Below are 26,318 nucleotides of genomic sequence, written 5' to 3' on the forward strand. Positions count from 1 at the left end.
GAGGGATCTTCAATGGAAGCCTAGCGAAAACGAGAAATGATGCATGTTCCTGGGAAGGGAGGGCAACGTACATCCTTCAGAGCAGGAGTGAGAGAGAGCTCCTCCAGCAAATGCCCACTGCCAAAGTCCCCAGGGTTCCAGGAGGCCGAGCTGGCTGTGGGGAGCACCAGTCTGCCAGGGTGCAGAAGGACAAGAGTGCAGAGGGGCTGAGGTGGCATTCTATGCCCGCTCAGGAGTGGCAGCAGTGGGGGACCTTGGAGGGGCAGGACCCAGGCAGAAGAGAAGCTGGTCCAGGCAGCACAAAGGGTGTCCCTGCGCTCTAGGCACCAGTTCCAGAAGGATGATACACAGCCACACGTTCTGCCTTCTGGTTAATTCACCAAGCTGTCTCTGTTCCTCACTCCAAGCTGCCGAGTTCCCTGGCATCTGCTGGTCAAGTACAACCAGCCAGGCCCAGAGAGGGCTCAAGCTCCATCTGGATCAGGTCTCTCCAGCTTCAGTGAGAAATTCACTCCCATGTGCTCAGAGTCAGGAAACACCTGAGGCTTCTAAGATGCGTGGTAGACACAATGTGCTTCTGGGGGAGCCCAGGCGGTGGCAGTGCAAGTGGTGCGGTGCTTTCCTATCAGCCTGCTGTTGAACCCACCCCTCCATGGTCCAGGGGCTCCTAGAAACAGTGCTAACAGCTGGCCCAGGGTCGGGGTGATGGGCCCATCCTGAAGGATATTGCACCCTTTCGTTTCCGGTTCACCTGTGGCCCTTCACCTCCCACAGGTCCTGCCTGAAGCGAGCTGACCCATGGAAAGTGGTGCCGCTGCCCTCTGATGTTGTCAGGCTCCCAGGGCCTGTGCACAGGCCCTGCTCCTGCTGGGCCGCTGTCCCCCGCCTCCCCCTGCCTGTGAGAAACTAATGAATCCCAGCCTGGCCTAATGAGGCCCTAACACATGGTTTCCAGCTTCCCAAAAGAAAGACAGCTCTTTCACAGTCAGTGCCAGGGTGAGTGAGAGCAGGGACTGCCTGGAAGAGGCAGAGCAAAGGCAGGGCCTGCCCCCGGTGCCTTAGCCCACCTGTTCCCCGAGTCGGCATGGAGTATGAGAGCCCCCTCTGCCAGCTCTGTGAAATGCTGGGACGCCTGTCTGGAGTCAGGGGACAAGGACATGCAGAATGGCTGGGCAAGGACATCACTTTACTGTGGAAGACACGATGCTCCCTCCCAGGCAGCTTCGCACACATCAGCTGAGGTCTCCGGGCCTGCCCAACACTCGCAGCCCTGTAGCCATGTCTCCCAAGAGCAGACCACAGCCAAGGCCTGCCTGCACAAAATGGCTCCCATCACACTCCCTTTGGCTGTCCTGCCCCGGCGCAGGAGTAGAATGACTATGAGAGGTTCCAGAAGATTCACACAAGGAGCTGTAGACCTTAATTAAAGCTGGCAAAGAAGGGCGGTTCCTTTTGAGAAGGACATCAGGTGTTCTGGAAGAACCCTGGGCCCTGGTCAACACCCTACCCCTTCCCTGGGTCAGAGGAATGCCCTCTATAGAGCTACAGACCTGCTGACAACCCCAAGCACCTGTTTGCTGGGCAGGGACTCAGGGCAGCTGAACATGTCCGCTTCATCAACTTCATTATCCTGAGAGAATGCAAATGGTCCACTAAGGAGTTCTGACTAAGGGATGGGAGTGGAGGCCTGCAGCGACACCGTCACTCAGGCAAGCGAGCTTCCCCCTGCCTGCTCCCTACCCCTGACCCCAATTCACCTGCTGTCATCAGCAGCAAAATGGGCTGGCAGGGTTACGGTACGTGAGCGAAGAGGCTGAGTTTGGGAGGGGTTGGCTGGCCCATGTGCACTGGGGGCTGTCCCGGCCCCAACCAGCAGCCCTGTCCCGTAGCACAGAATGGACAAGACCAGCCAAGTGGCATTTCCCAGTGACAGTGTGAAACAGTTTTCTTCTCACGGGGCCTCCCTCTCTGGTGCCCACAGGTGAAGCCCACCCACCTTCCAGTGACTGCTCTTCAGCTGCTACAGTGGCCAGTCCCCTTAGCCCTTCTGATCGGGTCCCTGGGGGTGCTGGGGGCAGCAGGAGTAGGGGTTCCAGCAGGGTCTCTCCGAGCCTCTTGCGGAATGAGAGACGCTGCCCTCGTGTGCCTCAGGGAGAGCAGCACCAGAAAGAACCGGAAACTCCATGGCTGTGCTGCTCGCCTGCATGGCTTCCTCCCCTCCCACCACAGCTCCAACCTGTGCTCTCTGAATGTCTGCCGTGTCTTGGGAGTACCCCTTTCCCTTGGGACGTGTTGGGAAGCCCTCTCCTGTCAGCTGGACCCACAGCACAGCCCCTCACTGAAATGAACGCCTTCTCTGGCAGGCGCTCCGTGAGAGGCAGCAGGAAGAGGGGGGAGGCCCGGTGGATGCGGCCAAGAGCCGGCCAGCCAGAGAGCTGTGCTGGCAGGCGCAGCTACCCCTCCCGGCACAGAAGCAGGCTTGTAAAGATCCCAGCTGTTGGGTTACGCCGGAGTTCATCTCACAGTTTATCAAAGAGGCTGGCTTTTCCCCCTCCGCTCCTTTTCTCCCGCGTGTGAGGGCCATGGTTCATGGGTAGACAAGGCCTGAGTCTGTTCTGGCCACATTAGCATGGCGGGTGGGCTGGGCCCTGGGGAGCGCAGTGCACACCGACACCTACACTGTGTGGAGTTGTTTTAGTGGGGCTGGGCTGGCTGCGGGCCGGTGCCTGAGGCCCTGGGCACACAGGGTTTAATGAGTTCACCCTCTCGCGTGGGTCTGGTTTCAGTTCCCCAAAGGCCACCATGGGAGGCAGGAGCTAAGGCATGCCATGAGGCTGCACCACACAGGGACAGTGCTGGGCTACAACAGGGAAAATAACCATGCAGGCCTCAACATCACCTCTGCTTCACGGCCCAGCACTGTGAAGACGCAGCTGTGCCCCAGTCCAGAAAAGCCAACAGTGAGAGGAGCTGGGGTTTGAATCCAGGTCTGATCCAGACGCTGTCTCCATTCTCCAGCTCTGGCTGCTGTGGGAAGCCCATGCGTCTCACCCTTGCTGGGCTCTGGGGAGGCTGTGGGGCTGGCTGAGAGCTGAGGGTTTCGGAGACACTGAGTTCCCAAGCTCAGCATGTATCTCACTGTTAACCCCACCAGATAAGAAGGCCATGTGGACACGGAGAGGACGTCCAACCCACTCAGGCCTGGCTGGAGTTCAGGTGCCGTTCCCACTCCTGACAGCCAGCACTGAGGCACAGCCTGGGACAGGAAGTGCTCCCACATTCCCGAGGGAAACCATGCATTTTCCACAGTGGCGAGAAGCCCCAGCAGGTGTCTGTCTTCAAGAACTCCGGATGCCTCTGTCCTGTGTAGGGTCCTGAGCACAGCATGTTGCAGAAACAATAGCTTCCAAGCTGGTGGGGGACAGGGAGAGGGCAGAAGAACCCTGTTTCTGCTTTCTGAGTTCGGCCTGTAGGCTTGCAAGGAGCCACTTAGGGTTTGCCTGGAGCCCAAAGACGGCAGCAAGTTCACCCACCGTGTTTCCTGACAGGTGGCAGAGCCATTCTCACACTGCTTCTCTAGCCCTTGTCAGAAGAGCAAAGGAGATGGAGACATGAAAGGGCAGGCTAACCCAGTAGGGGTCCCAAGCAGGCCTCTGTTGGAGGGCATTGGTCCTGTACCTGGACGGCCAGAGGAAGCTATTGCTAGAGAGGGCCTGCCTATCATATGCTGTGCCATGGCCTGGACGGCCAGGATCTAGACCCTGGGACTGGTCAGCATTGCGTGGACAAGCTGCCTTAGCATGTAGCCACTGCCCAGAACCTAGCCTGTGTAGCTGCCAATGACAGCACGTACTGGGAGGAGCTGGGGGCTGCTTTTAGGGGACGGCAAACTGGAAAAATGAGGCAAAGGGCAGGGAGAGCTCTACCCCTATGTGAGGGGCTCCTGGCTCAGCCCGCTGGGACCTCTGTGCTGGTGCTAAGGGCTGCATGACCTCTGAGGTCAGGCTGGGTTGGCAGTGAGGCCTGGCCAGCAGGCTGGACTCCAGGCTTCTGAGAAACCAGCACGGAGCACAAGAGGTTCAAGCCCTAGAAGGGCAAATGCCCTATTGGAGATACCAGCACCTGGGGCCTACCTAAGCCTGGTGAGGAGCAGCTGGGATCCTGGGTATGGGGGAAGCATTAGGCTGTATGCTTTGGCACAGATGGGACCAAGTACCAGGGGGCTGTTGAGATAGCCTGTTTTAATTAAGCAAGCCCAGGGGGCAGGTGGCTTCCTCTCTCTTCCCTGTGTGCAGAGGGCACTCAGGAGATGCTAAAAGGCACTGCCCCAGAGTATCCAGGTCCTGAAGCGTGGAGTCTGAGGGGACAAGGAGGACCCCAGCATGCCTGGGTGCTTCGGCCTCCTTTCTGTCTCCTTCTGCCTGCTCCTGGAGCTCCAGAGGGCTGAGCTCACACTGCCTTTCTTCTTCTCCTCCAAGGGCAGAACCACCAGGAAGGACATCTTGCACAGGGTGGGTGTTTAGAAAACAGCGGCTGACTGAGTGACTAGAGCACCAACTTCCAGACCTGTATCTGGTTTCCCCCTTGAGAACGTGGCACATCAAACTGCTTCAACATTGTTCTCTTGAGGCCTCCAGAGCAGTCCAAGTGCGGCCCCCGCACTCCCTGCTGCTCTTTGATGGCTCCCACCTCAGCCACGCACGCAACTGCCCACTGGACACAGGCATTCCTCCTGCACCTGTCTGCCCTGGCTCCCTACCTTGTACTCTGTGATGAGTCCCTGGTGTGAGTGCCCCGTCAATGCAACTTCTAACATTTGCATCCTCCCCATCCCGCAATAAGGTGCTGTGTCTCTCACTGTGACCACAGCCTCCCTGTTGGCTTCCACACATGGTGGCCTTCCTCAACCCATTCTCCTTCCATCTGAACCTTGGTCACCTCACTCTTGTGCCATGTCCCTATAGTTGCTCCCTGATGACCCAAGTAAGGAGCCCATCCCCTCAGCAGAGCTTTCTGGGTTATACCAAAGGGAGCTCTCAGTTCTTGCTCCTGTCTTGATACTCTGTATCTGCTGGTCTGCTGGTCTGCGCCAGAGATTCCTGGGACCCTTCACTTCAAGACTCTGATTTCATTGCTCAGAGGGAGGTACAGGAAGCTTCTTTTTTAAGCCTCTCCAGGAATCCCATCTGCAGAGTTGAGAACCTCTCCTACAGAGTACCTGGGCCCCATGGACAATTCTAGAAACTTCTTCTACTTTGCTTTTGGGAGGGATTCATGTCCCTGATTTGATGTTCACCACTGAGCGCAATGCTGAGTGATCTTGTTCTATGAAGCCAAGCCAGAGGTTAAGGGCCAGACCCAGCCACGCTGCTGTCGAGGACATTTCCCAAGATCAGAGCCATGGGTACTGGTGCCCTGGGTTGAATCCAGATAACTCAAGAACTTGACTCTACTCAATCTGGCTGAAATTTGCATTGCCGGCTAGACCTTGCATGCAGTCAGGCGCCCTGGGCCATCTGCCTCACCAACATCCCTCCTGACATGGCATTGAGACAGAGGAACTTCCAGCTCCTGGGAAACCAGTAGCTCAAACAAGCTCACTTGGCAGCCTTGAGAACTGTCAACACGGACCCGGCACACATGGGCAGCACCAGCGAGCCAGGGTCAGGGGGAGAGGCAGCTCATTTCTCTCTGAAGAACAGACACACAGGTTGGGAATGGGAACAAGCCAGAAAGGAAGAGACGGTGGCTGCTCTGAACGACGGGCTCACAGACTAACCTGATGATGAAGGGTCCTCGGGCCTCCAGGAGCTTCCGCTCACTGCTGAACCTCTGCAGGAGGTTGATCATGAACTTGTAGAAGTAGGAATTCATGGTGGGCGTGGAAGGAGAACATTCTAAGCCTTTGGTACCTGTAGAGAAAGGGGCAGAGCCAGAATTTATTCCGAGTGTGAAGTGTGGGGTGGGTGGGGGGTCTGTAAGTGACAAGGTGAGGGAAATCTCTAGCCAAAGGCCATGCAGCAACAGCAAGGCAAAAAGAAAGGCTTGTGGGAGAGTGTGTAAGCACTACTTCCATAAAAACACGAGGCTTCCTGTGCATCCTCCATCTGACCTCAAGACACCGAGCGATGTCCCTAAGATCTAACACCCTGCCAGGTGAAATCTCCAAACAGAAAAAACCCTGATCATTTCTATTTGCTGTCCCCACATTCTTCAGTGTACTTGGGGCTTACTTTGGCCAGGCAAGGACACATGATGAGTAAGACAGTAAGATGGACACACAATCTTAGTGGCCAATGAAACAGACACATACAAGAGAGGGAAAAGCCAGGATCCTTTCCCAGAGACACTTGGGAAGAAACCAACGATGCATACAGTGCCGGGTCAAACACAGCAAACACCAACCAGTCTAGAGCATCTTCTTTATCTAAGGTTTGGAAACCAAACACTGTTATTTTTTCCTTATCTGCGGGGAACATGCTGACTTGCAGGGAGAACCCTGAAACTGATGGCCCAGAGCTGCCTGCTTAGCAGGATGGAACGCGGCGTTGCTCCTTGATGTGGGCCCCAGCCCTCTGTGAGGATTCCGGTACTGAAGGAACAAGGCAGGGGTTGGAAGGCATGCCTGTCCTGATGGTATGTGCTCAGGCACACCGGGGGACACTTCCTCTCCAATACACACTGACCTTAACGGCACTGCCAGCAACAGGTGGCCCAGATTTGGTCTGTCCAAGGTGCTCACAGAGCATGTTCACTGAGAAAATTCACAAAGTTCACCCTTTCAAAGTACAAAGGACAGTCACACAGGAGTGAACTAACCACCAACAATTCCTGAAGTTTTTTCAGCACCCCCAGGCTGCTGTTCCTGTGCATTTGCCTGCTTTGGACACTTCCTCCAGATGGCATGGCACAGCACGAGGATTCTTTCACTCAGTCCCTGTCAAGGTTCACCCATGCTGCGATCTATCTCCATTCTTTGGCTTCACCATTGAGTAATATTCTGCAATGGCAATACACTGGATTGTGTCTGTCAGGCAGTGAGCATCAGCCCATTTCTACTTTTGGCTACCAGAGATAATGGTGCTAGGAACATTCTTTAAGATTTTGTGTGGGAGTCTGCTTTCATTTTCCTTGGTTATACACACTTAGGACTGGAACTGCTGGGTCATATGCTTGTTTTCTTTTTAAAATTTTTATGTATTTGAGAGGCAGAGTGCTCCTCTTTTGCTGGTTCATTTCCCAATGCCTGTAGCAGTTGGGCTGAGCCGAAGCTGGGAGGAGCATGATTCAGGTGCCCATGTGTGTGGCAGGAGCCCGTTACTTGAAGCAATCACTGCTGTCTCCCAGGGCTGTATTAGTAGGAAGCTGAAGATGGCATTGAACGCAGGCACTTCAGCATGGCCATGAATGTCCTAACTGTTAAGTGCTTGTCCCATCTGTCTTTCTCATCACAGCCTTCCAACTGGGAGTGAAGTGGCATCTCACTGGGGTTTGACTTGTTTCCTTAATATCTAATGATGTTGGCAAAGTGTCTACTGGAATTCTTTGTACATTCATAAATTGGACTGTCATTTTATTACTGAACTACAAGAATTATTCATATATCTGCTACCAGTTTCCTATTTGCAAGTACTTTTCTTCCAATCTGTGGGTTGTATGTGTGTTGTTTTATTTTTTTAAACTTTCTTGCTGGTATTCCTTTCAGTACAACACATAATTCTGTCAGGGTCCAATGTCATTATTTCCTCTGGATCCTCACTGCTTTCCAAGTCCTATCTATGACCCTAAAGATTTTCAGAGAGGTTGCAGTAGGTCTCTGACATATTTCGAGCTGAATTTTCTATGTGGTATGAGGGAGGGGTCCCTACTTTTTGGCAGGTGGATGGATGTGCAGTGGTCAACAAGGAAACATGACTTTCTTGCCATTTATGGAGCACTTCCTCTGGGCCATGCATGTCTAGGCCCTCCCACAGCTCCTGTTGAATTCAACCATCAAAATGACTCTTGAAAACAGACACGACTGCTGCTTCATCCCACACAGAGGGATGGTGCAAAGTCACAACGTGAGTGAGGGGAAGAGTGACCCTGCCATGCTCTGGCTTTGGTAACCCCACCACGTTGCTTATCTCTTGGACACTGGTTTTTGGGCAAGTTTGAGGTTCATGGATTAGAAGGTGCTACCCTGCCAGGCAAGAGAGCAGAGAACAGCACAGACTGGAGCCAACACCAAGGACACTGGAGAAATGACATGCGACACGGTAATGAGCTGTGGGGCAGGTACCTGGCCGCAGCTCTCCGCAAACACTGGCGGATGCTGGGGAAGCCAGGGCCAGCTGAGGCACACACACCATCAGTTCTGGGCCAGCCCCTCCCTGATCCAGGGAGATGGCCAGGCACTGGCTTAAGACAGGTAGTCAGAGAGGTTTCTGGCATTGGCTTTGGCTGTGGGAAGGCAGATCAGCTCCCAGATGTACAGGACTGAAGCACCAGAGGAGAAACGGCGAAAGCATTCAGAATATTCCAAGCAAGGTTCACAGAGGAGCCCACACGGGTTCTTGAGATGCCAGCGGCTGGAAAGCAGTGGGACAACCCGGCCTCAGAGCTCTGCCTTTTGGCTGCTACAAGCTCCCATGGTCCCTGTGGCGAAGTGACCATGAATTAGCATGTGAGGTCCCTGACCAGGAACCATCGTCCCAAACATATGACCTCAGGTCAAAGGATGTCCTCGATAGTGAACTGTGTGAGCGGTGAGCCCTGAGAGGGGGCACGGTTCAAGGGCAAGCCTCCTGTAACTTCTTGTTGCTTGGACAGCAGTGTCCTGGGCTGCTGCCCAGGGCAGCTTGGCCGGGGAGGTCCTGAGCGACTTTGGAATGGCAAACAGCCTCTGCTGCCTGGCTCCCAGGGGCTGTTTGCAGAATCAAGTGTCACATACTTACAGATTGAGTTACCCCAGACCCGGCTGGGGCTGGCCTTTGCAGAGGTGCCTGCAGATACAGCTGCCAGGCGGCCCCACATTCCAAAGAGGAGTCCGACGGCAGCCCTGGTGGCCTGGCCGAGGCAGGGGACGCAGGCCCCTGCCCTGGAGGAGGGAATGGACTGCAACCCAGGTACTGCAGGCCTCTTCTAGGGGCTTGTTTGTGAACGCTCCTTGGCCTCAGTCTCTTCTTTCCCCATGTGCACTCCTGCCCCACCTCGTTCCCAGGCCTAGGGCTGATTAGGAGCCAACAGCAAAAGGGTCATCAGGGAGAAACCACTGAAAAATCCTTTCTGGCTGGGGCAGTGACTCCATTCCTAGGGGGCTGTGAGTTGGTCTCCCAGGAACTTTACAACTCCTGAGCAATGTTTAACCCTCAATTTCCTTATCTGTGAACTGGGGGCAATAAGAGTCCGTATTAAGTGTGCCAGGTACTGGGTCAGCAGTATGACCTGTGCTTTCACTAGCAAGCATTAACCATGCTGGGGTGCCATGTGGGTGCTGAGCCTTAGGGCGGGTGACGAGGGGCTCAGGGGGCAGTCTGGAGGTGTTGGATTCTCAGTTCTGTTAGGATGCTGCATGGACGAGAGGAGGTGGCCTGTGTCTAGCCTGGGGAGGGCAATTCACCCTCCACTCAGGGCAGGCACCTCGTGTCAGGGGCGGCAAAGTCATGTGGCACAGAGGGAGCTTGGGAAGGCCCAGTGTGCAGCTGCAGTGCCCCCCCCACTCCAGGGTCATGCACCTGTCTCCAGGCTGCGTTTACAGCCTCTCACAGGGGCTTCGAAGCAGGCTCCTATGTCCTCAAGATGAGATGAGGCGCTCCTGGGCCCAGGTGGCTTGACATGTGACCCGAGCAAAGGAGCTACAGGCTCAAATAGGGGCAGGCAAGGTGGGAGGAGAACAAACTCACCCCGGGGGGCTAGCACAAGAAACCTTTCTCCACCGTGTGGTTCCTGCCTCACTGCTGCTGGCTCATCCCCAGGGACAGTGCCAGTATCTCCATCATTGCTCAACTGCATGCTTGACTGACGCTGCTTATAGCAGCTCTGCCCAAAGTGGCTGTGGGCTGGGGCTTGCCTGCTCCCAGGGAAGGGACAGAGCTGGGAGAGGGGCTCAATGTGTCGACTTGGAGTTCCCACATTGGGCTGCATTTGGGCGCCTTCCCTATCAGCCACACAATGTCCTGGCTACTGCTGGGGCCTGGTGGGGGACCACAGGCAGAGGCTGAGGGGAGCAAAAGGCTGGAATCACCTGGCCAAGTCTCTCAGGGGTTTTCTGAGGGATTGGGGAAGCTGAAGTTTCCATTCCCCTGACCTGCAGAGCATGCAAGGCATGGGGTGGGGGCGGGGAAGTCAGGGTCTCAGCTGGAAGTTGCCCGGCTGTCAACTTCACCAGCCACGTGAGGGCCTTGCCAGGCTCTGGCGGGAAGTTCACGTGAGCTGCCGGGTGGCCAGGGGTAGACAGATGCTGGAGGGGGAGGCACAGCACACAAGGGCTGGCAGTGCAGAGAGGCAGCCCTGCAGATGGTCCTAAGTGAAACCTCATGTGGCGACAGAGGAAATATGGTGAACGACTCACAAACAACCTTCCCAGAGAGGTTTGGGATTGAGTTCTGTGGCTATGACGTGAAGGAACCTCACATGGCAGGATAAAAATAGCCCTGGCCTCAATGCTCGACGCGACTTACTGTTCAACAGATCCAGATGTGAGCACGTTAGCTGCCTGGCTCTGGCTCAGCAAGGTCCCTGCTCCCACCGCCAGCCTCACTCCAGTGGACACCAGCACGTCTCTGAAAGGGCGGGGGAGGGGAGAGGGGTCCCCGGCTGTATGGCCCTGGGGGCTGAGGGCCCCATCTGATGCAGACCCTCCACCTGACCTGGAGCAGCAGGGCTGAGATCACGGCTGGGAGGGAACAGGCCTGAATCCTCCGGAACACAGACAAGGGCAGGAAGGATAGGGGTAGAGGCAGGAGAGAAGAGGCCTTGCGGGAGGGATCCCAGCATGTGGGGGTCTCATAATGAGCGAGACAGAAGCAAAGGCAACACTTTGCATGCAAGCAGGCACCAGGGGTCTTGGCCTGTTCCATACAGGTGTTCGGAGCCTCTTCTCCTGTTTAGGAGTAGCAGGAGGGGACAGTGAGGCGGGACGTTAGCCAGAGACCATGGGATAAGCAGGCACAGAGTGATGCCTCCCAAAACCGCCAGGCACCAGGGCAGCCTCAGTCCATGGAAGCTTCCAGTGGCAGTCAGAGGCCACACGCAAGAGTGGGGCAGGCAGGTGGTTCTTGGCGCGCATGTCCTTCAGTTGTGGGATGAGGACAGCGTCCGTGGCAACCCACCAGGCAGACAAGGGCTGCCACAGGATGGGGGGCTGATCCAAGCAAGTGGGTGTTGAGGCTTGGCAAGGGGTCTGCTCCTGATAAGAGTCTACACTGTGGCCTGAGTACCCCTGCTCTGCTAGGGCGGGGCTTTGGGGAAATGCGCTGGGGTTTCCCTAGATGCGCCTGTTGACACCTGGTCACACTGGCTAAAGCTGCAGGAATGAACTAGACTGGAACATTTCAGCTTCTCTAGAGTGAGGGGTGAGAACCGAGGACACCGGGCCCTGCAGGGTGTGACAGCGGTGACTCTGCTCTTGTAAGAAGGGGCCTGTGGCAGGAAGGGATGGTCAGGAAAGAGCTGGGCTTAGGGACCATCATGCCAGGTAACCCTTGACCCCAGCATGCTACATTTATGCCTCGCCAAGGATGCTGGAGGTTGGGGGAGTTCTCCCTGCGCTGCCGCTTTCAGCAGCAGAGACCGCTCCAGGCCGTAGGAGGACCAGAGAGCTGTGGGCCTGCACCTCTCCCTGGAGACTGGCAGGACCTCTATGGCCTCCCCCACATGGAGGCGGACACAGAAGCAGGCCGAGGAGACATTCTCTGTGTGGCTCTTTGCTCACTGTCCCTCTCTTCCTCGGCCCGCAGCTGTGGCTGGTCAGGAGTGAGGAAGAACCCAGCGCTGGGCCTCTGCCATGCTCTGAGCCAGCAGAGATGTTTGTGCTATGCCAGGCGAGTGGAGAATCCCATCTGGGCGGCTCCCTCCAGGGCCCCCAGGGACCACTGCTGTGAGCATTTAGACCAGTACAGCAGCTTCCCAGGTGGGTGATGAGGCCCGCTTGTTTGCGCTTACATGCGTGCGAGCTGCACTGTTTAGATCTACGACCCCAGCGCGTGGGTGGGGCTGCCTGGTTCCCCCCACCCCAGGCCCTTTTGTTCCTGCGTGGGGGCTGGGCAGTCTACCCTAAGGGTTGCAGCATTACAGTCTGTGGCCTCTCAGAGCCGGGCTCTGGCAAGCAGAGGAAAGCGAAATCCAAACAGGAAGTGGGTCAGCCCTGCAGTCTGTGTGCGTGGCGGCAGGGAAGCGATGGATGGGCCCTGCAAGCCTGAGACAGTCTGCGAAGAGCAGCTGGCAGGGGAGCAAGTGGCAACTTCCTGTGCACTTTCTGACCCAGCCACCACCCCACCATGGGCCGGGCCGCTCAGCTGGGGAAGAGGGTGGGAGTGCTCTCCTGCCCTGTGCTCACCCAGCACTGGCTCAATCCTGACCTTCTTGAATCACCCATCAGCCTGTAAAAGGCCAACACACAGGCCTTGGCCTGGCGGCTCTCTCACGCATTGGAGCCCGCCGTGGGTCTCAGGCTGGGAGCTTGGGGCTGTGACCCTGAAGCCTGAGGCACTTCCTTGGTGTTTCTGGCCGTCTGGCATGCTTGGTTGCTTTTCTATGAATGCCAAGGCTTGCTTGGCCTCATCAGCCGGGTAGGCTTCCCAAGGCTCACGGGATGCCCTCCTGGGGGTGCCCACCCCTCCCCTGTGGGAACTCAGGTCACTGTCACTGGAAATCAATACCATCCGGGCGCAAGGACGCATTTAGAGGCTCCGGGAGTTCGAGGTGTCCTGGCCCGACCCCAGGGCCGTGCTGCGGACACCCTGAGGACGGAGACGTCCAGCTCTGGCCCTGGAAGGGGAGTGCCAGAGCTGATATCCGTGGTCGGCCGCCTCCTCCCTGCCGGCCTCTTGGCTCCCTCTCAGCTGACACCCCCCTTCCTGTTGGGCTTCACTCCCTGTTGCTTTCTTTCCAAAATAAGAGCTATGCATACCTCTCCCTATCTCACCCCCTCCACTCCATGCTAAAGCCCTGGCATTACGCCACCCATCCCGGGGCTAGAGTTCAGACTTGGAGATAGAGCTGGGAGTGCAGTAGGGGTCTTGGGTCAGGAAGCAGCTGTGGTAGACAGCAGAGAGGGAGTAGGGCAGCTGTGGGAAACCACATTTGCTTCAATAGCTGTGGGCAAAGCACATGTGGCAGACCGGCAGTGGCCTGAAGTCTGGGCCTGGGGAGCCCCTGTGTTTCAGCACCATGGGGCAACATCCTTCATGTAAGTACTTTGACTGGATCTGGCATGACCGGGGGGGACTCCAGTGACATCCTGAACTCTGCAGGCACTTGGCCTTGTCTGTGCAGAGCCAAGGTAGCTCTACTGAGGACATGGGCCCAGCTTGGTGGAGCTGCAGGCCATAGACGGATGTGGTGCGTAGCTTCTGCATCAAGAAGGTGATGCCCAGGGTCTGGGGTCTGGGGGTTGAGAGGGATCTCATGGGCAGACACCTCTGATTCATTGAATACTTGCTTATTGGCCTGTGGCCTGGGCATGTGCCAGGACCAAGCGGCTGCTAGGGTGGCACCTGTCTGGGTGTGAGGGCCCAGGAGAAGAGGGGCCTGATGTCTGGACAGACCCGAAGTAGCAGCACTGGAGCGCCTAGGCTGCCTGCACAGCTAGGGATGGCCCGGAAGCAGCCTGATCAAGTGATCCCGTCTCTGGCCTGGGCTGCCTGCCACAAGAGTTTCTCACTGAGGAGAAAAAGTGGCTGCCTTGTTTTTTTACACCAGGAAGATCCAAGACCAAAGTCCCCAGATTGCCCATGGGGAGATGCTGCCTGGGCAGAGACCAGTGGCTACCTTGGGTAGTTCTGAGCTTAGCCAACTGCTCCAAGCTTCAGAGAGGAGGAAACAGTGAGGACAGCCAGCAGGGTGCCTCCGGGGCTCCTTGGTCCAGCTGAGTGGGGGAAACCTGTGGGCTTTCAGAAGGCTGGGCTGGGTAGGGATAGGAGCAGTGTGGCCCTAAGGAAGACCCTCAAGGATACTTACCAGGTGTGTTCAGCAGGCCCGCTCTGCTTGGGCTGGGCACCTGCAGCTCTGAGTGGCTGGCCCGGAGGTCTGAGCCATCAGGTCGAACTAGGTCGTCCGTCTGGCCTGCGGGGGATGAAGCAATTTCTGCCAGCACCTCAAGATCCTTCAGGATGACCTGGTGAGACAAGCACAGGACAAACGATAACTAGGCGAGGTCTGAGACAAAGCCACCTGCGGGCATCAGGAGGGCTCTCAGCTGACGACAAGTGGGTGACAGCTCCCAGACCACGGCTGGGCAACTGCTCTGAGAACCGTGATGGAGGCAGGAGGTAGCAAAGGTGGAAGGCCCTGGATGGCATCCCCCAGGAGAAGGAGGAACCCCAGGGGCCCTAGGCCACATGGGTCCCTGGGTCACTAGCTGTGCAAAGGGGTCACTGGGCCATGGCACACCGAAGTGCCCTCCACACTCAGGAGCTGGTTCTGGGCTTCAGGATGGATGGCCTGCCACATTCGGACACACTGTTTACAAGGCACGCACGCCCAGGTCTGGCAGAAATGATGCCTCTGCAGCCTGACCACCCTGACACAGAGTTCAGAGCCAGTGTGGGCATAGGCAGTTAGTGTTGGGACATGGAGTCCCCCAGGGCTGTCCCCACCAGCTACACTGCCCAGGCTAACTCCCGCCTGTGCGTCTGGGAAATAGTGGAGGACAAGTAACGAGTTTGGAGCATTTGGGAAGTGATCCCCTGGATGGAAGCTCTCTGTCTTCTCTTTCTCTGTCACCTTGTTTTTCAAATAAATACAAAGATAAGTTAAAACAAAAAACAAAATGCAATGCTGAACCAGTGTAAGCCTGGAACTTTCTGGATACCATAAACCAGATAACTATATACCATCAGGGTTTTAAAAAATTGATTTATTTGAAAGAGTTAGAAAATGAGAGAAAGAGATGATTAAGGATGGGCCAGGCTGAAGCCACGAGCATCCTTTGAGTCTCCGCATGGGTGCAGGGGGCCAGAGACTTGGGCCATCTTCTGCTGCCATCCCAGGAGCAACAGTGGGGAGCTGGGGTGGAGGTAGAAGAGCCGGACACAAAACTCACACAATACAGAATGCTGGTGCTGCAGGCTGCAGGTTAACATGGTGTGCCACAGAGCTGCCCCCTCCCCATTCAGTTTAAGTTAGGGAGAAGGAGAGAGAGGGAGGAAGGGAGAAAAAGAGAGACAGAGAGAGGCACTGGTGTATTCCCCAAATGCACCAAACAGCTGAGACTGTACCAGGCTGAAAGTCGGAGCCCTGAACTCAATCCGGGTCTCCCACTTGGGTGGCAAGGACCCAAGTACTTGAACCATCACTGCTTCCTCCTGGAGCACTGCACAATAGCAAAAGTTGGACAGGAGGCAAGGGAACTGGGCCTGGAACACCGAACTCACCCAACACCTGCCCCAAGAAGTGTACACTTTGAATTTCCATCTCAAGGAAAGGTAAGAGGCCTACACCTTCTGGTCTCTTGAAGTGGTCCCTGTTAATACAGGTGACTCGCCAGTGTCCTCCCCTGCCCTGACCAGCTGTGAGCCCTACTCAGCTTCCGCGGCCCCTTCCAAGGGCTCATGTTGGCAGGAAGTCCCCTCAGCTGCAGCCTGGCCTCTTCCAGGATGGCCATGGCTCTTTTCTGCTGACCCTTCTCAGGGACTGCCTGAACCCTGACTTTGTGCCAGGGGCTGCAGGAGTGAGTCAGAACCACCTCCGTCCACCACCTGGCGAGCAGGTCCACTACACTGTGGGGAACCCCAGCACAAGTGTCAAGTGAAGGAAGGCAGCCACAGAGGGCCATGTGTGTTAAGATGATTCTATTCACAAGAAATGTCCAGAACAGGCACATCAGAGGCTGTCAGGGTTGGGGGTGACCACTCATGCGCTCAGGGTTTCTGTTTCGGGGAGTGAGGTGGTAGTGATAGCATGACGCTTGGTGAGAATATGAGCAACTGCTGAATTTTACTTAAAAATTTCAAGTGCAAACCTTAAATGGACATGCTGATGCTCCTGATCCAGTGCTGTGTGTATAGCAACTGGTTCTTGTTCCATGCAGGGCCTGAGGTGGGGGTCTCGCTGCCCCCATGATCTCACACCTGAGTCAGACTCACAGGAGACAGTGGAGGACTTGGGGAGGCAGCCAGGCCTCCGCACAGCGCTCTGCACCTGCCCGCCCTGAGCCCTGCTCCCCTCCCCCAGCCGCTATGCTGCCTCTCAGGTCTGTGTAGGTGGGTGAGGCCCATTGCAACCAAATGCAGCCAGTGAACAAAGGGTGACAGATCCCTGACATCACGGTAGACATAATAATCCACGCCAGGGTCCACTGAGCACTTGTTTCCTGTTGGAAAGCACGCCTGGAGAAGCTTCTCCACCTGCGAGACCTGTCCTGTGTGAAGTCATCTCCCGGGGGAGCAGGTGCAGCGCCAGGCTGCGGCAGAGAGGAAGTATCCTTTCTCCCTGTACCAGGCCAGGCCCTCACTGTCACTGATCTCCCTTACACACTACCAGCAGGAATCCGAAGCTTGGGCAGTCATCAGCTTAGGGCAGCAGTGAGGCCACTTTGAACCCAGTTCTGACTGCCAATCTTGAATCCATTAATATCACTGCCCTGAGCTTTGTGGTCACAGTCCTGGCTCCAGGTGCCCAAGCCTCGGCCAGTTCATTTCATGCATCCAACTTTTTACTCTCCAGTGGCTGCCAAGCAGCTGTCACAGACCTGTTCTAGGCTGGCTGCAGGATCTGTGAGGACACAGAGGGCAGGTCCTGCCTGAATGATGACCAGACAGGCTCTGAGACCACAGAGAACCAGCAGCACAGTCTGGGGAGGGCCGGAAGGCTTTGGAAGTTCAGATGTCCGCCAGGCGACTGGGGAGGAAAAGGAAGTCAAAGCGCTCTCTCAAGTAGCTTAAGCCACTGATGGATGCCGAGAGCAACGTGACACATTCCAGGCTTTAACAGCCTGTGGCCGGACTCTGGAGCAGGCACAGGACAGAGGTGGGGGATATGGCCAGAATCTTAAAAGGGGACCAGCCAGAGAAGTCTGAGTTTTGCCTCTGGGGGGGTGGGAAGCCTCAATTTCTCCACAGGTTTCCACAGGGGCTTGATCTTGCTGTGCTGACCACAGGAGATGCAAGCTAGTGTAATGCCTCGGTGGGTTGCGTAGTCCTGTGCTCAGCCAACTGTGGATCAAAAACACTGGAAAAGAAGCACATCTGTACTCCACACCCAGAACTTTGGCCGAGTTATTATTCCCTAGACGAAGTAGTGCAACAGCTATTTATAAAGTACTTATACTGTATTAGGTATCTATCGTGCGTGATCTAGAGATGGTTAAGGTACGTGGGAGGCTGCACATGGACCACACAGGAATGTTAACCCAAAGAACGTGAGCACCTATGGATTCTGGTATCCTTTGGGGTGCCACAGCCAAGTGACAACTGTGCTTTGTGAGCACAGCATCGAGAGTAGATACATCAAGACTCTGGCTCACCACACCCACAAGATCACGGGTAGCACAGCCGAGCTGGTCGGTGGCTCTGGCTTGGTGACTGGGCAGAGCCCACAGGGTCCACACAGTTTCTGACTCCACTTTCCACATCAAAAAGTGTGCCCAGCCTCTGTCTGTGCCACCGCTTCCCACCCACGGGCAAGCACTGCCAGTAAGGCTGTGTAGTGTGTTTGTGGGATGCTGTGATCGCATAAAGCTGAACACCAAATGGCAAACGAATGCAAATCACACTTCAGTCACACACTTCAGGCTGCAGTGGTGTCTGCCGGGAGTGGCGCCACTCCCAGCGTGCCTTCAGTGCGAAGGCACTCAAGATTGGTCTTGGGTCCCTGGGCCTGGCAGAAAGCCCACAATCCCGCCTGCACACTTGTAAGCACATGTGCTTGCACTTCTCTCGCGTCACACATGTGTGTGAGTGCACATGGCGCTCTTCCTGTCTCTTCTGGAAAGCAGGAATCAGGTAAGGCGAGGCAGGGGCTGAGGGCAGGTGGCAGGGAGAGGGTGCAGTGTCCCTGGGGGCTCTGAGGCGACTCTGACATCCTGCTCCTGCAGACATCAGGCCCTGACTCCCAGCTCATCAGCCATCCTGACCCAGGGCCTGGGGCTATGGCTCTACAATCCTGCACAGAGCTAAGCCCTGGTGTGAAGTGGCCCCAGGAGACAATGTCCACAGCAGTGCTGGACAGACTAAGCAATGGACTAGTGGTCTGGTTTGGCCTCTGGGGGATGGGTAAGGGGTTCCAAGACAAGGAAAGGAGATCCCGGGGCCCTCCTACTGGGCATCCTGCTCAAGGCCAGGCTTGGCACCTGGGTATCCCAGCTTCGACCTCCAGGAAAACAAGTGCACTCCCTCTGCCAGGGAGCAGGCCGGCTGGGAGTTCTGGCTCCAAGGATGGGGCAGGCTCAATGAAAGCAGGAGGAAGCCACAGCAATTAGTATGCACTTCGTAGCCTTTTGCAAAATGAATATAAAACACTTGCGCTTTCTTTTTGTGTGAAAGAAGGGGGAAAGACAGGGAGGGGAGGAAGGGCACAAGAAAGCAATATTCTGCTGGAGCAGGGTTGCCTGCCGTCACCATGACGACGGCAGGGGGTGCGGAGGGCTCATCAGCTGGTCTCTGGCTCTGGGGTGGACTGAGCTGGCCAGTGGCTGAGTGGAGGGTCAGGGCCAGAGGCAAATGAATGGGGAAAGCTTAGGGTGAAACACTCCAGGGGGATCCTTAGGACCAGGGATATGAGATCCCATACCCTCTGGGACCTGGCAGCAAAGGACACACTGCAGTGTGGGAGGGGATCAAGGCCTGAGCAGGGCCACTATCTCTGGGCTGGTGGTAAGTACCCTCCCCTCCGTGACTGCTCAGGGCAGGCGCTCCTGTCCCAGCCCTGCACGGTACTGGGGCTGGCAGTTGCCGTCCCCTCTCCCACACTCTCTGAGGTGCCACCATGGCTGCTCTCTCCAGTGGCCTGTCCTTGCCTCTGAGCAAGGCTCCAGAACACAAAGTCCCAGGGTGGAGCCAGTCGGCAGACGGTGACTAAACGCTTACTGGGCTGCGGTGCTGACAGGAAATGGATGGTCCTGAATGGATGCCAGGCAGGATGGATGGGGAAGCCTCTGTGTCACGTGGCCGCTTGGCTTTGGGGCACTTCAGTCCACAGTGTGCACAGGCCACTGGTGGGGGAAAAAACCTCTGGAGGCCGATTGCCTTGGCCTTGCAGCTCATGCCGCACAGGATGAGCCCTTCTTGGAGTGGCCAGAAACTCCCAACCGGGGAGCGGGGGCAGAGACTTCCAGTCTTACAGGAGGAATATTCCCAACGATATCCTTGTAGGTGGAGAGAGGATTTTAGGCTAACGACTGTGGGTACTGAGGTCAGGCTGGTACAAGCCACCATCCAGGCTTATTTGCTGCCAATGACCTGAGCAGGCAGGCACAGGGCTCAGCCTGACATCTGGGTCGAGTCGGGCTGCTTCTCATCGCTGGCATTTATGGAGTGCTCTGCTTTCTAGTATACAGTCCTGGCCCTTTCTTTCATGGGGGGACCAGCACAGAAGGGATCCTGTTGTCCTGCTTGGGAATTGCAGAACTCATCCTAGGAAGCTAGGCTGAAGGTCACAGCAGGAGCAGGGGACAAGACGGCCAGATGCGAGATGCCACACTGGCCATGCAGATGCAGCAAAAAGTCTCTGGCCTGGGAAAGCTGTGGCTGACAACCAGCTCGTAGCAGGCCAGCCTTCTAGAAAGGGGAAGGAAAGCCTGTCTCCAAGAAGGACATCCAGGTTTGCAGCTGGGAGAGAACTGCTCAGTCCCAATCTGTTTCTCCCCAAAGGAAACAATTCTGATGAAGGACCTTGTACCCTCTTAGTAAAGCAAAAATTAACTTATAACTTCAAAAAGACTTAACTTAGTGCCTCTGACTGAACACAGGCCCGTGCAGACCAGGGTTGCTTTGTTCCCATCAGGAGACCAGGAATGTCTCCTGAAGTGCCTAGCACTGTGCCACCTGTGTGCAAGGCCAGTGCCAAGTTCTGTGTGCATGAACAGTGTGGCGCCTGGCAGCTGGGGGCACTCTCAATGCCTTAGGCAGGATTGGCCCTGCAGGCGTGCTTCCTGTCGCCTCTGGCAGGTCTGCATGGGATCAGCTCATTGTCCAGCCCACCTTGTGTTTGTCTACTTTCCCCCTGCCCCCGGAGGTGTCTGAGCACCTGCTGCAGGCTGGACAGACCCTGCCTCCCAAGGCATAGCCAAGGGGCCAGGAGAGGGGGAACGCACGAGGAACGTGAAGACACCAAGGCACCAGGTCCAGCTTTGGTGTGCACAAGGGGACATGTGTGTGGGATGAAGCCGTGACCAATCCCGAGCCCTCTGATGAAGTAGGGGAGACGCAGAGCATGCCCCCAGGGTGCCATGAAAGTGAACCAAACCCACACAGGGTGCTGAGCACAGGTCTGCAACAGGGTGAGAGTGACAGAGTCCCCTGCTGGCAGCTCGGGGCTCACCTCTACTCCCCTGCTGGCCTGTGGCCTTGTGACCTGCCTCAGCCACTATCAGAGAAGGAAAAACCAAAACACGGCTTAGAAGAAGTTTGGCTTCTAAAGATGCCAGGAGCGTGGGGGGCAATGCATGGCTGCAGCCTGGCAGCCTGGACCTGCAGCAAGAGGGCTGAGAGCCAAGGGCGGGGCCCAGGATCTTCAAACAGGATCCCATATTTGATCCTGGGCTTAATCTCCTAAGGTTTTGTGCAAAATGCCGTTGTGTGGGCAGCTCAGTCCACCCTGAGAATGCGAAGAAGACAGCCAGAGGAAATCCAGGGAAGGGACCTGCACATGGCCGAGCAGTCTGATGGTAGCCCTGGTATGGGGGGCTCTGCTGTGCGGCTTCAGAGCCAGGCTGGTGACTGTGGGCTCTCCAGGTCAAATCACTTTCTAAAGTCAAGCAGAGGAGGGCCGCGGGAACCAGGCCGCATGCTTGGTCTATGAGAAAGCTTGTCCCTCTTGAGGGCATGACTGCCTCAGCTTGGCTTCCCTGGGTGGAACTGCACCTGCCATGCTGCCACTGTGCTAGCCTGGCCTACCCCTTCCCTAGAAGCCATGCAGCAGCTACTGGCTCCAGAAGCACTCACAGGAACTGTGCTCTAGGACCCTAACTTGCCACCTGCCTAGTGGAAGGATCTAGAGATAAATACCACTTCCCTGCTCCCGCCCCTTCCTCCTGCTGCTGTCCAACTGCCAAGGCCATCCACGGCTGCCACGGAGCCCCCTTTGTTCTGGGGTGGCTGATGTGCCATACTGAAGGCAAAAGCGTGGAAATCTGGGCGAATGAAGCCAGCAGACGCCTGCTGGGCAGGACAGGGGCCCTTCTGGGTCTGTTGCTTTTCTAGCCCCGTCTTTCCTGGCACGGGCCTGCTGCTTGGGCTGATTTCAGAACAAAGTCCTCTTTGGGGCCCCAGTAGTGGTTGCCAGTTCTTCTGGGTTCTGGGGTGTAGGGCTTGGGCTGAGGCCTGGCTGCCCTAATGAGGCAGGCCAGAGGTCACAGCTGGCGGCCCAATGCCCCCTCCTCTCCTACCATTTTCTCTCAGGAGTCCCCAGGGAAGCTGCAGGGCCCATGCAGGGAGAGCTGAGGCAGGACCCTGAGCCACGCATGCTGCTGGGTTCACGGCTGTGTGGGTGAGCTCCTGGCAGAGGAAGCGAGCACTTGGCTGTCCACACATTGCCCCTGCGTTCACCCGGCTGAGATGTTACCTCACCACAGGATCTGATTTTAAAGAAATCAGTGGAACCAAGGCGGGGTGGAGGGGCTCGCTTTGTTTGCTCTGGAGAGTGGATGGAATGAAAATTGAGTGAAATAAAAAGTGAGGCAAGGAAGTGAGAGGGGAAAACAAGTCCCGCTCAGGCGGAGACTGTCCACTTTTGAGCGGGTAGCATTAGTATTCTGGGCAGTGGAGTCAGGACCACACAGATGCAGAGCAGGGAGGGACCTGGGGCAGCCTGATGGGATCCAGAACCAGATGGAAAGACTAAGGGAAGATACGGGCTGCCCCACCCGGCCCCACACACAGCCGGGCAGCAGAGGCAGACCTGTGCTGTCGCTCCTTGGTACTGGTCGCTGCCAGCCTTCAGCTTGGGAGCTAGATTCCAGGTCTGTGAGCAGGCCAGAGGCAGCCATGGGGGCTGAGGAGGAAGGTTGAGGTCAAGGTCAGATGTGAGCAGTAGCAGGCAGCGTGGTATAGGTTAAGCACCCCAAATGAGCACTGGTAGGAGTCCTGACTAGTCCGTTTCCGACCAGGCTCCAGGCTAACGCATCCGGGAAGGCGGCAGAGGGTGGTCCAAGGGCATCAGCCCCTGCACCCACTTGAGAGACCTGATGGAGCTCCTGGCTTTGACCTGGTTCAACTCTAGCTTCTGAGGCATTTCCAGAATGAACCAGCAGATGGAAAATCTGTCATTCTGTTTCCTCAAATCAGTATCCTTCCCTGCTGCCAGCAAAGTCCTTGTGCGACTTCTCCTCACCCAGGTGCATGGGGCCTCACACATGGCACTGCCCACGGTCCCCAAGGAAGCCAGGGTCGCCACTGGCTCTCCCTGTTGCCCTCGCGTGCAGGGCCCATTCTGAGGGATGGCATGCCCCAGGGACAGAAGAGAACAGGCCGTCCGCCTGGCCCTGGGTCTGTGGCTTATCCCAGGGAGGTTTTGTAGTAGAGTGTCTGTTGCTTCAAAACAGAAATGTGTCCCTTGATTCCACTAGGCCAGCTCCCCTGGACCCAAGTGCCGAGAACTTGGGAGAAGTTTGGGCTGTGTTCCTGTGGAATATGGGGCGGGGGCAGGGGTACGTGACAGGGCAACAGGGAGGGCAGGCCCCAGCTCAGGAGGCTGGCCTGGAGTGGTGGTGCAGACAGCGTGGCCACAGCCCACCCCCAGAGTGCGGACTTCTCTCTAGGCTCTTTGATGAGCCATGTCTTGATCTGCCTGGCAGCCCGCTGGGCCCTGTGAGCTCACTCCTAAGACTGGAGAGCCTCCTTAGTTTTTCCGTTCCATTTCTCCCAGGATCTGGACCGTGAACACAGCCAAACCCTCCCCTCCCCCAGAGCCAGCCACCGCTCATGTAGTCACATTCATCCCTGGCATAGCAGTGCCTACTTCCAAGCACCCATCCTGTAGGCAAGGGCTGAAAGGATGGCCCGGAGAGCCAAGCTGCCAGGCTGGGTCCCGACCAAAGAAAAAAAACTGAGGGCCTCATGAGACACCCATGTTCCCCTTCCCTGATCGCAGCAGCTGTGGGAGCCACCCTGGGGTCCTGCTCCTGGGTTTGGGCACTTCTGAGACACCCTGTTGGTCAGGGACAGAATGGCACCCATGGGGCATGCTAAGCAATCTTTACAAAACCCTTTCAGATGCCCTAAAACTGGCCCTGAGGCTTCCTCCCAAGCCATGGTCCAGGCCATCCAGCTATGACAGCCATCACGTTCATGCTACAAAGCTCACCAGGGCCTTGGATAAGGCCCAGAAGCCTATACTCCAAGCATCCCAGAAAGGCGGATCCCTGCCTTCTCCTCACCCAACATGGAAACCGTGGACTCCGACCAGCGAGACCTCTGCACAGAGCATCTAGGCTAAGGGCGGGAGCTCCCCTGAGATTTTCTACTCCAGATGCTGGGGACACAGCAGCCCTGGGACGCTGAGGAGACCTTGGTGTGAAGGGCCCATGGGTGGGGCTCCTCTGGATGGCCAAGGACAGAGGCCCTGGTGCACACTCTGCAGACCATACCTTTTCTTCCCCTCCTCGGACCCAGGCCAGCCCACTGGAGCCCTTCCGGGTGCGGGCGGGGGAGTGGGGCAGCAAACATGCTCACTGCGCAGCCTCTCGCTTGCTCTAGGCCGCTCCGACCATATTGGAGAACAGTGGGAAGGGAGCCTGGGTCCTGCCACCCACGTAGCCCTCTGCTTGGCCTGGAGATGGACTTCAACCCCCTCACACACCCAGCAGTGAGCAGACCTCACAAACACGGAGGAGAAACACAGTGGAAGGGGGTGGACATGAGGGTGGCTGGCTGCTGAGGGAGGTGGAAGGGCTCAGACCAGACAGGGAGCGAGCTGGTGCTGCCACAGAAGGGACAGCCCACCCACCAGGTGCTCCTGTCTACCTGCGCCGAGCACTTGACCTTACATCACCCCTAGTGCTCACAACCACTCTGGGATGGGATGCTGCGAGTGTCATTATTTCCTGTTTCCAGATAAAGAAACAGGCTCAGAGAGGCCAGGCCGCTTGCTCAGGGTCAGCCAGTTGCTGGTTGGCAGAGCCAGGCCTGGACTCCTGGGACGCCTGACCCAACACCCTGCTCTCAGCCTACAGGCTGCCCTGCGAGAGATGGTAATGGGAAAGGCACGTGGTGCACATCATGGCACCACCACTAAAGTCAAGGCCTTGGTGTATCAACGACACTGGAGAGCAGGCCCCACAGCCGCCCCGGAGCACAGCAAGTCCACAACATTGAAGAGGCCAAGTTTCCCTTAAGCAGATGTGTGATGATGGCCAGGACCTGCATGGGGCTGCTCATCCTGGCTTGCCACACGTCTCCAAGTTGGGTGTAGACGTCATCATCCATCTGACAAGGCAAGGGAGGCAAAACCTCCCACAGGGGGTCCCTGGTGAGGAAGGGTCAGAGCTAGGGTGTGGGCTCAGGTCCGGCTGCCTGGGAATCCTGGGGGGTGGGGGCGGGACAGCTGTGCTAGCAAGGAGGGGAATACTCTAGGCCAGCCAGGCACACTGATCGGCCCTTGTGTCACAGCTGCTCCGGGCCTCCCTTGGGCAAGTGGTGTCCAGGGCAGGGCACCACAGAGTCTACCACTACACAGGGGCCTGGTGGGAAGTGCTGAGCCCACACCCCACATTCCATGCTGGGCTGTGGAAATCAGGGCCACAGTTTCACTTACAAAGCAGGTAATTTGATCCATAGCTAAATGGGAGTATTTTTTACTGCAGCACCAAGAATATTAATCTGACATCTGCAGGTTTTCTCTGACAAAAGGGATTTTCAGATCACGTCAGCAAGGAGCAGGTGGCTGGGGGAAGCAGCCACTTGCTCACAAGAGCAGCAGAGGTGAGGGAGCCAAGAGGGCGTGGACTGACGAACCGAGTCAACATGCAGATAGAACTGGGGATAGTGGCCCAGGACACACCCCAGTAGGGTAATGTACCAAGGAACCACGGAAGCTGCAGTGAGGACTGCATTGGGTCTCTGGCTCTGTCCTGTCCCATGTCCAGTTTGTGCATCAAAGTGCCCAAGTACACCTTGTCTCAGGCCAGTTTCTCTCAGTGGAACGGCACAGTGTGTTTATCACAATCACACCGGCGAAGGAAGACATTCGTGACACAGGTGACAAACGCAACGTCCCAGTATACAGAGAACTTCTGAGACTTAGCAATTAAGATGGACAGGGGATTTGGGGTGGCGACAGGAAAGCTTTCTCAAAATATGTACATGTCCTTAACACAACAAACCAACAGCTCTGCCCAAGGACTTGTGGAACGGAGGAAGGGAGGAGAGGGAAGGTGCAAGGCCTGAAGGCTCTCCTGGCAAAGGCACAAGGAAACAGGGACGCAAATGCGACTAACCACAAGCTCTCCACCTGTGATTTGTTCTGAGCGGGAGGCTGGATAGAGAGGGTGAGTGATGGGCACGGTGGTCAGGTGACGCAAGGGATGAGCTCTGGGCTCAAATGGACGTGGCGCTGAGGGCGCCTTCAGCCCTTCTTTGCTGTGTGCAAGCAACTTAGCTTTGAGGCCTCAGAGCTTTGAACTGCAAAACAGAAACGAGTGCAGAACCACGGCACTTGGTGCATGAAGGTTCCACGGATCCCGCAGCCACTGGGGTTGCAGGTTTCCAGTGCAGCAACATCTTCCTGTGGACAGAGCCTGGTGTGAGAAGCTGTGCCTTCAGGCCTCAAGACCCACGGCAGGAGTGCTGAAGTTCAGTCTTGCTAATGAGGGAGGTGCCTCAGGAAGGGGCCTGGCCCCTGTCAGGCTGCTTGTGCCCAACCCCCTGCAAAGAGCAGGCTTCCCAGATCTGGAGTTCCAGGGGAGGCCAACTGAAGATGGCATCTGTATCTGAGAACGCCTGACACTAAGCACTGGGCACACC

The 26,318-nt window shown here is 56.5% G+C and overlaps 1 protein-coding gene across 2 annotated transcripts in view; it reads right to left on the bottom strand.

The window, feature by feature from the left end:
* Window positions 1–26,318, bottom strand: part of VAC14 (VAC14 component of PIKFYVE complex) — an 83,605-nt gene that overhangs the window by 23,913 nt on the left and 33,374 nt on the right. For both annotated transcript variants that reach the window (XM_040982403.1, XM_040982401.1), the window contains exons 13-14: window positions 14,161–14,317; window positions 5,780–5,912 (exon numbers count right to left, since the gene is read on the bottom strand). In XM_040982403.1, the coding sequence (XP_040838337.1) occupies window positions 5,780–5,912; window positions 14,161–14,317 (290 nt within the window). The remainder of the gene's footprint in view (window positions 1–5,779; window positions 5,913–14,160; window positions 14,318–26,318) is intronic.

The sequence above is a fragment of the Ochotona curzoniae genome, unplaced genomic scaffold, assembly GCF_017591425.1.
Source record: "Ochotona curzoniae isolate NIBS_2020 unplaced genomic scaffold, NIBS_Ocur_1.0 contig_3622, whole genome shotgun sequence".
Lineage (NCBI taxonomy): Eukaryota > Metazoa > Chordata > Mammalia > Lagomorpha > Ochotonidae > Ochotona > Ochotona curzoniae.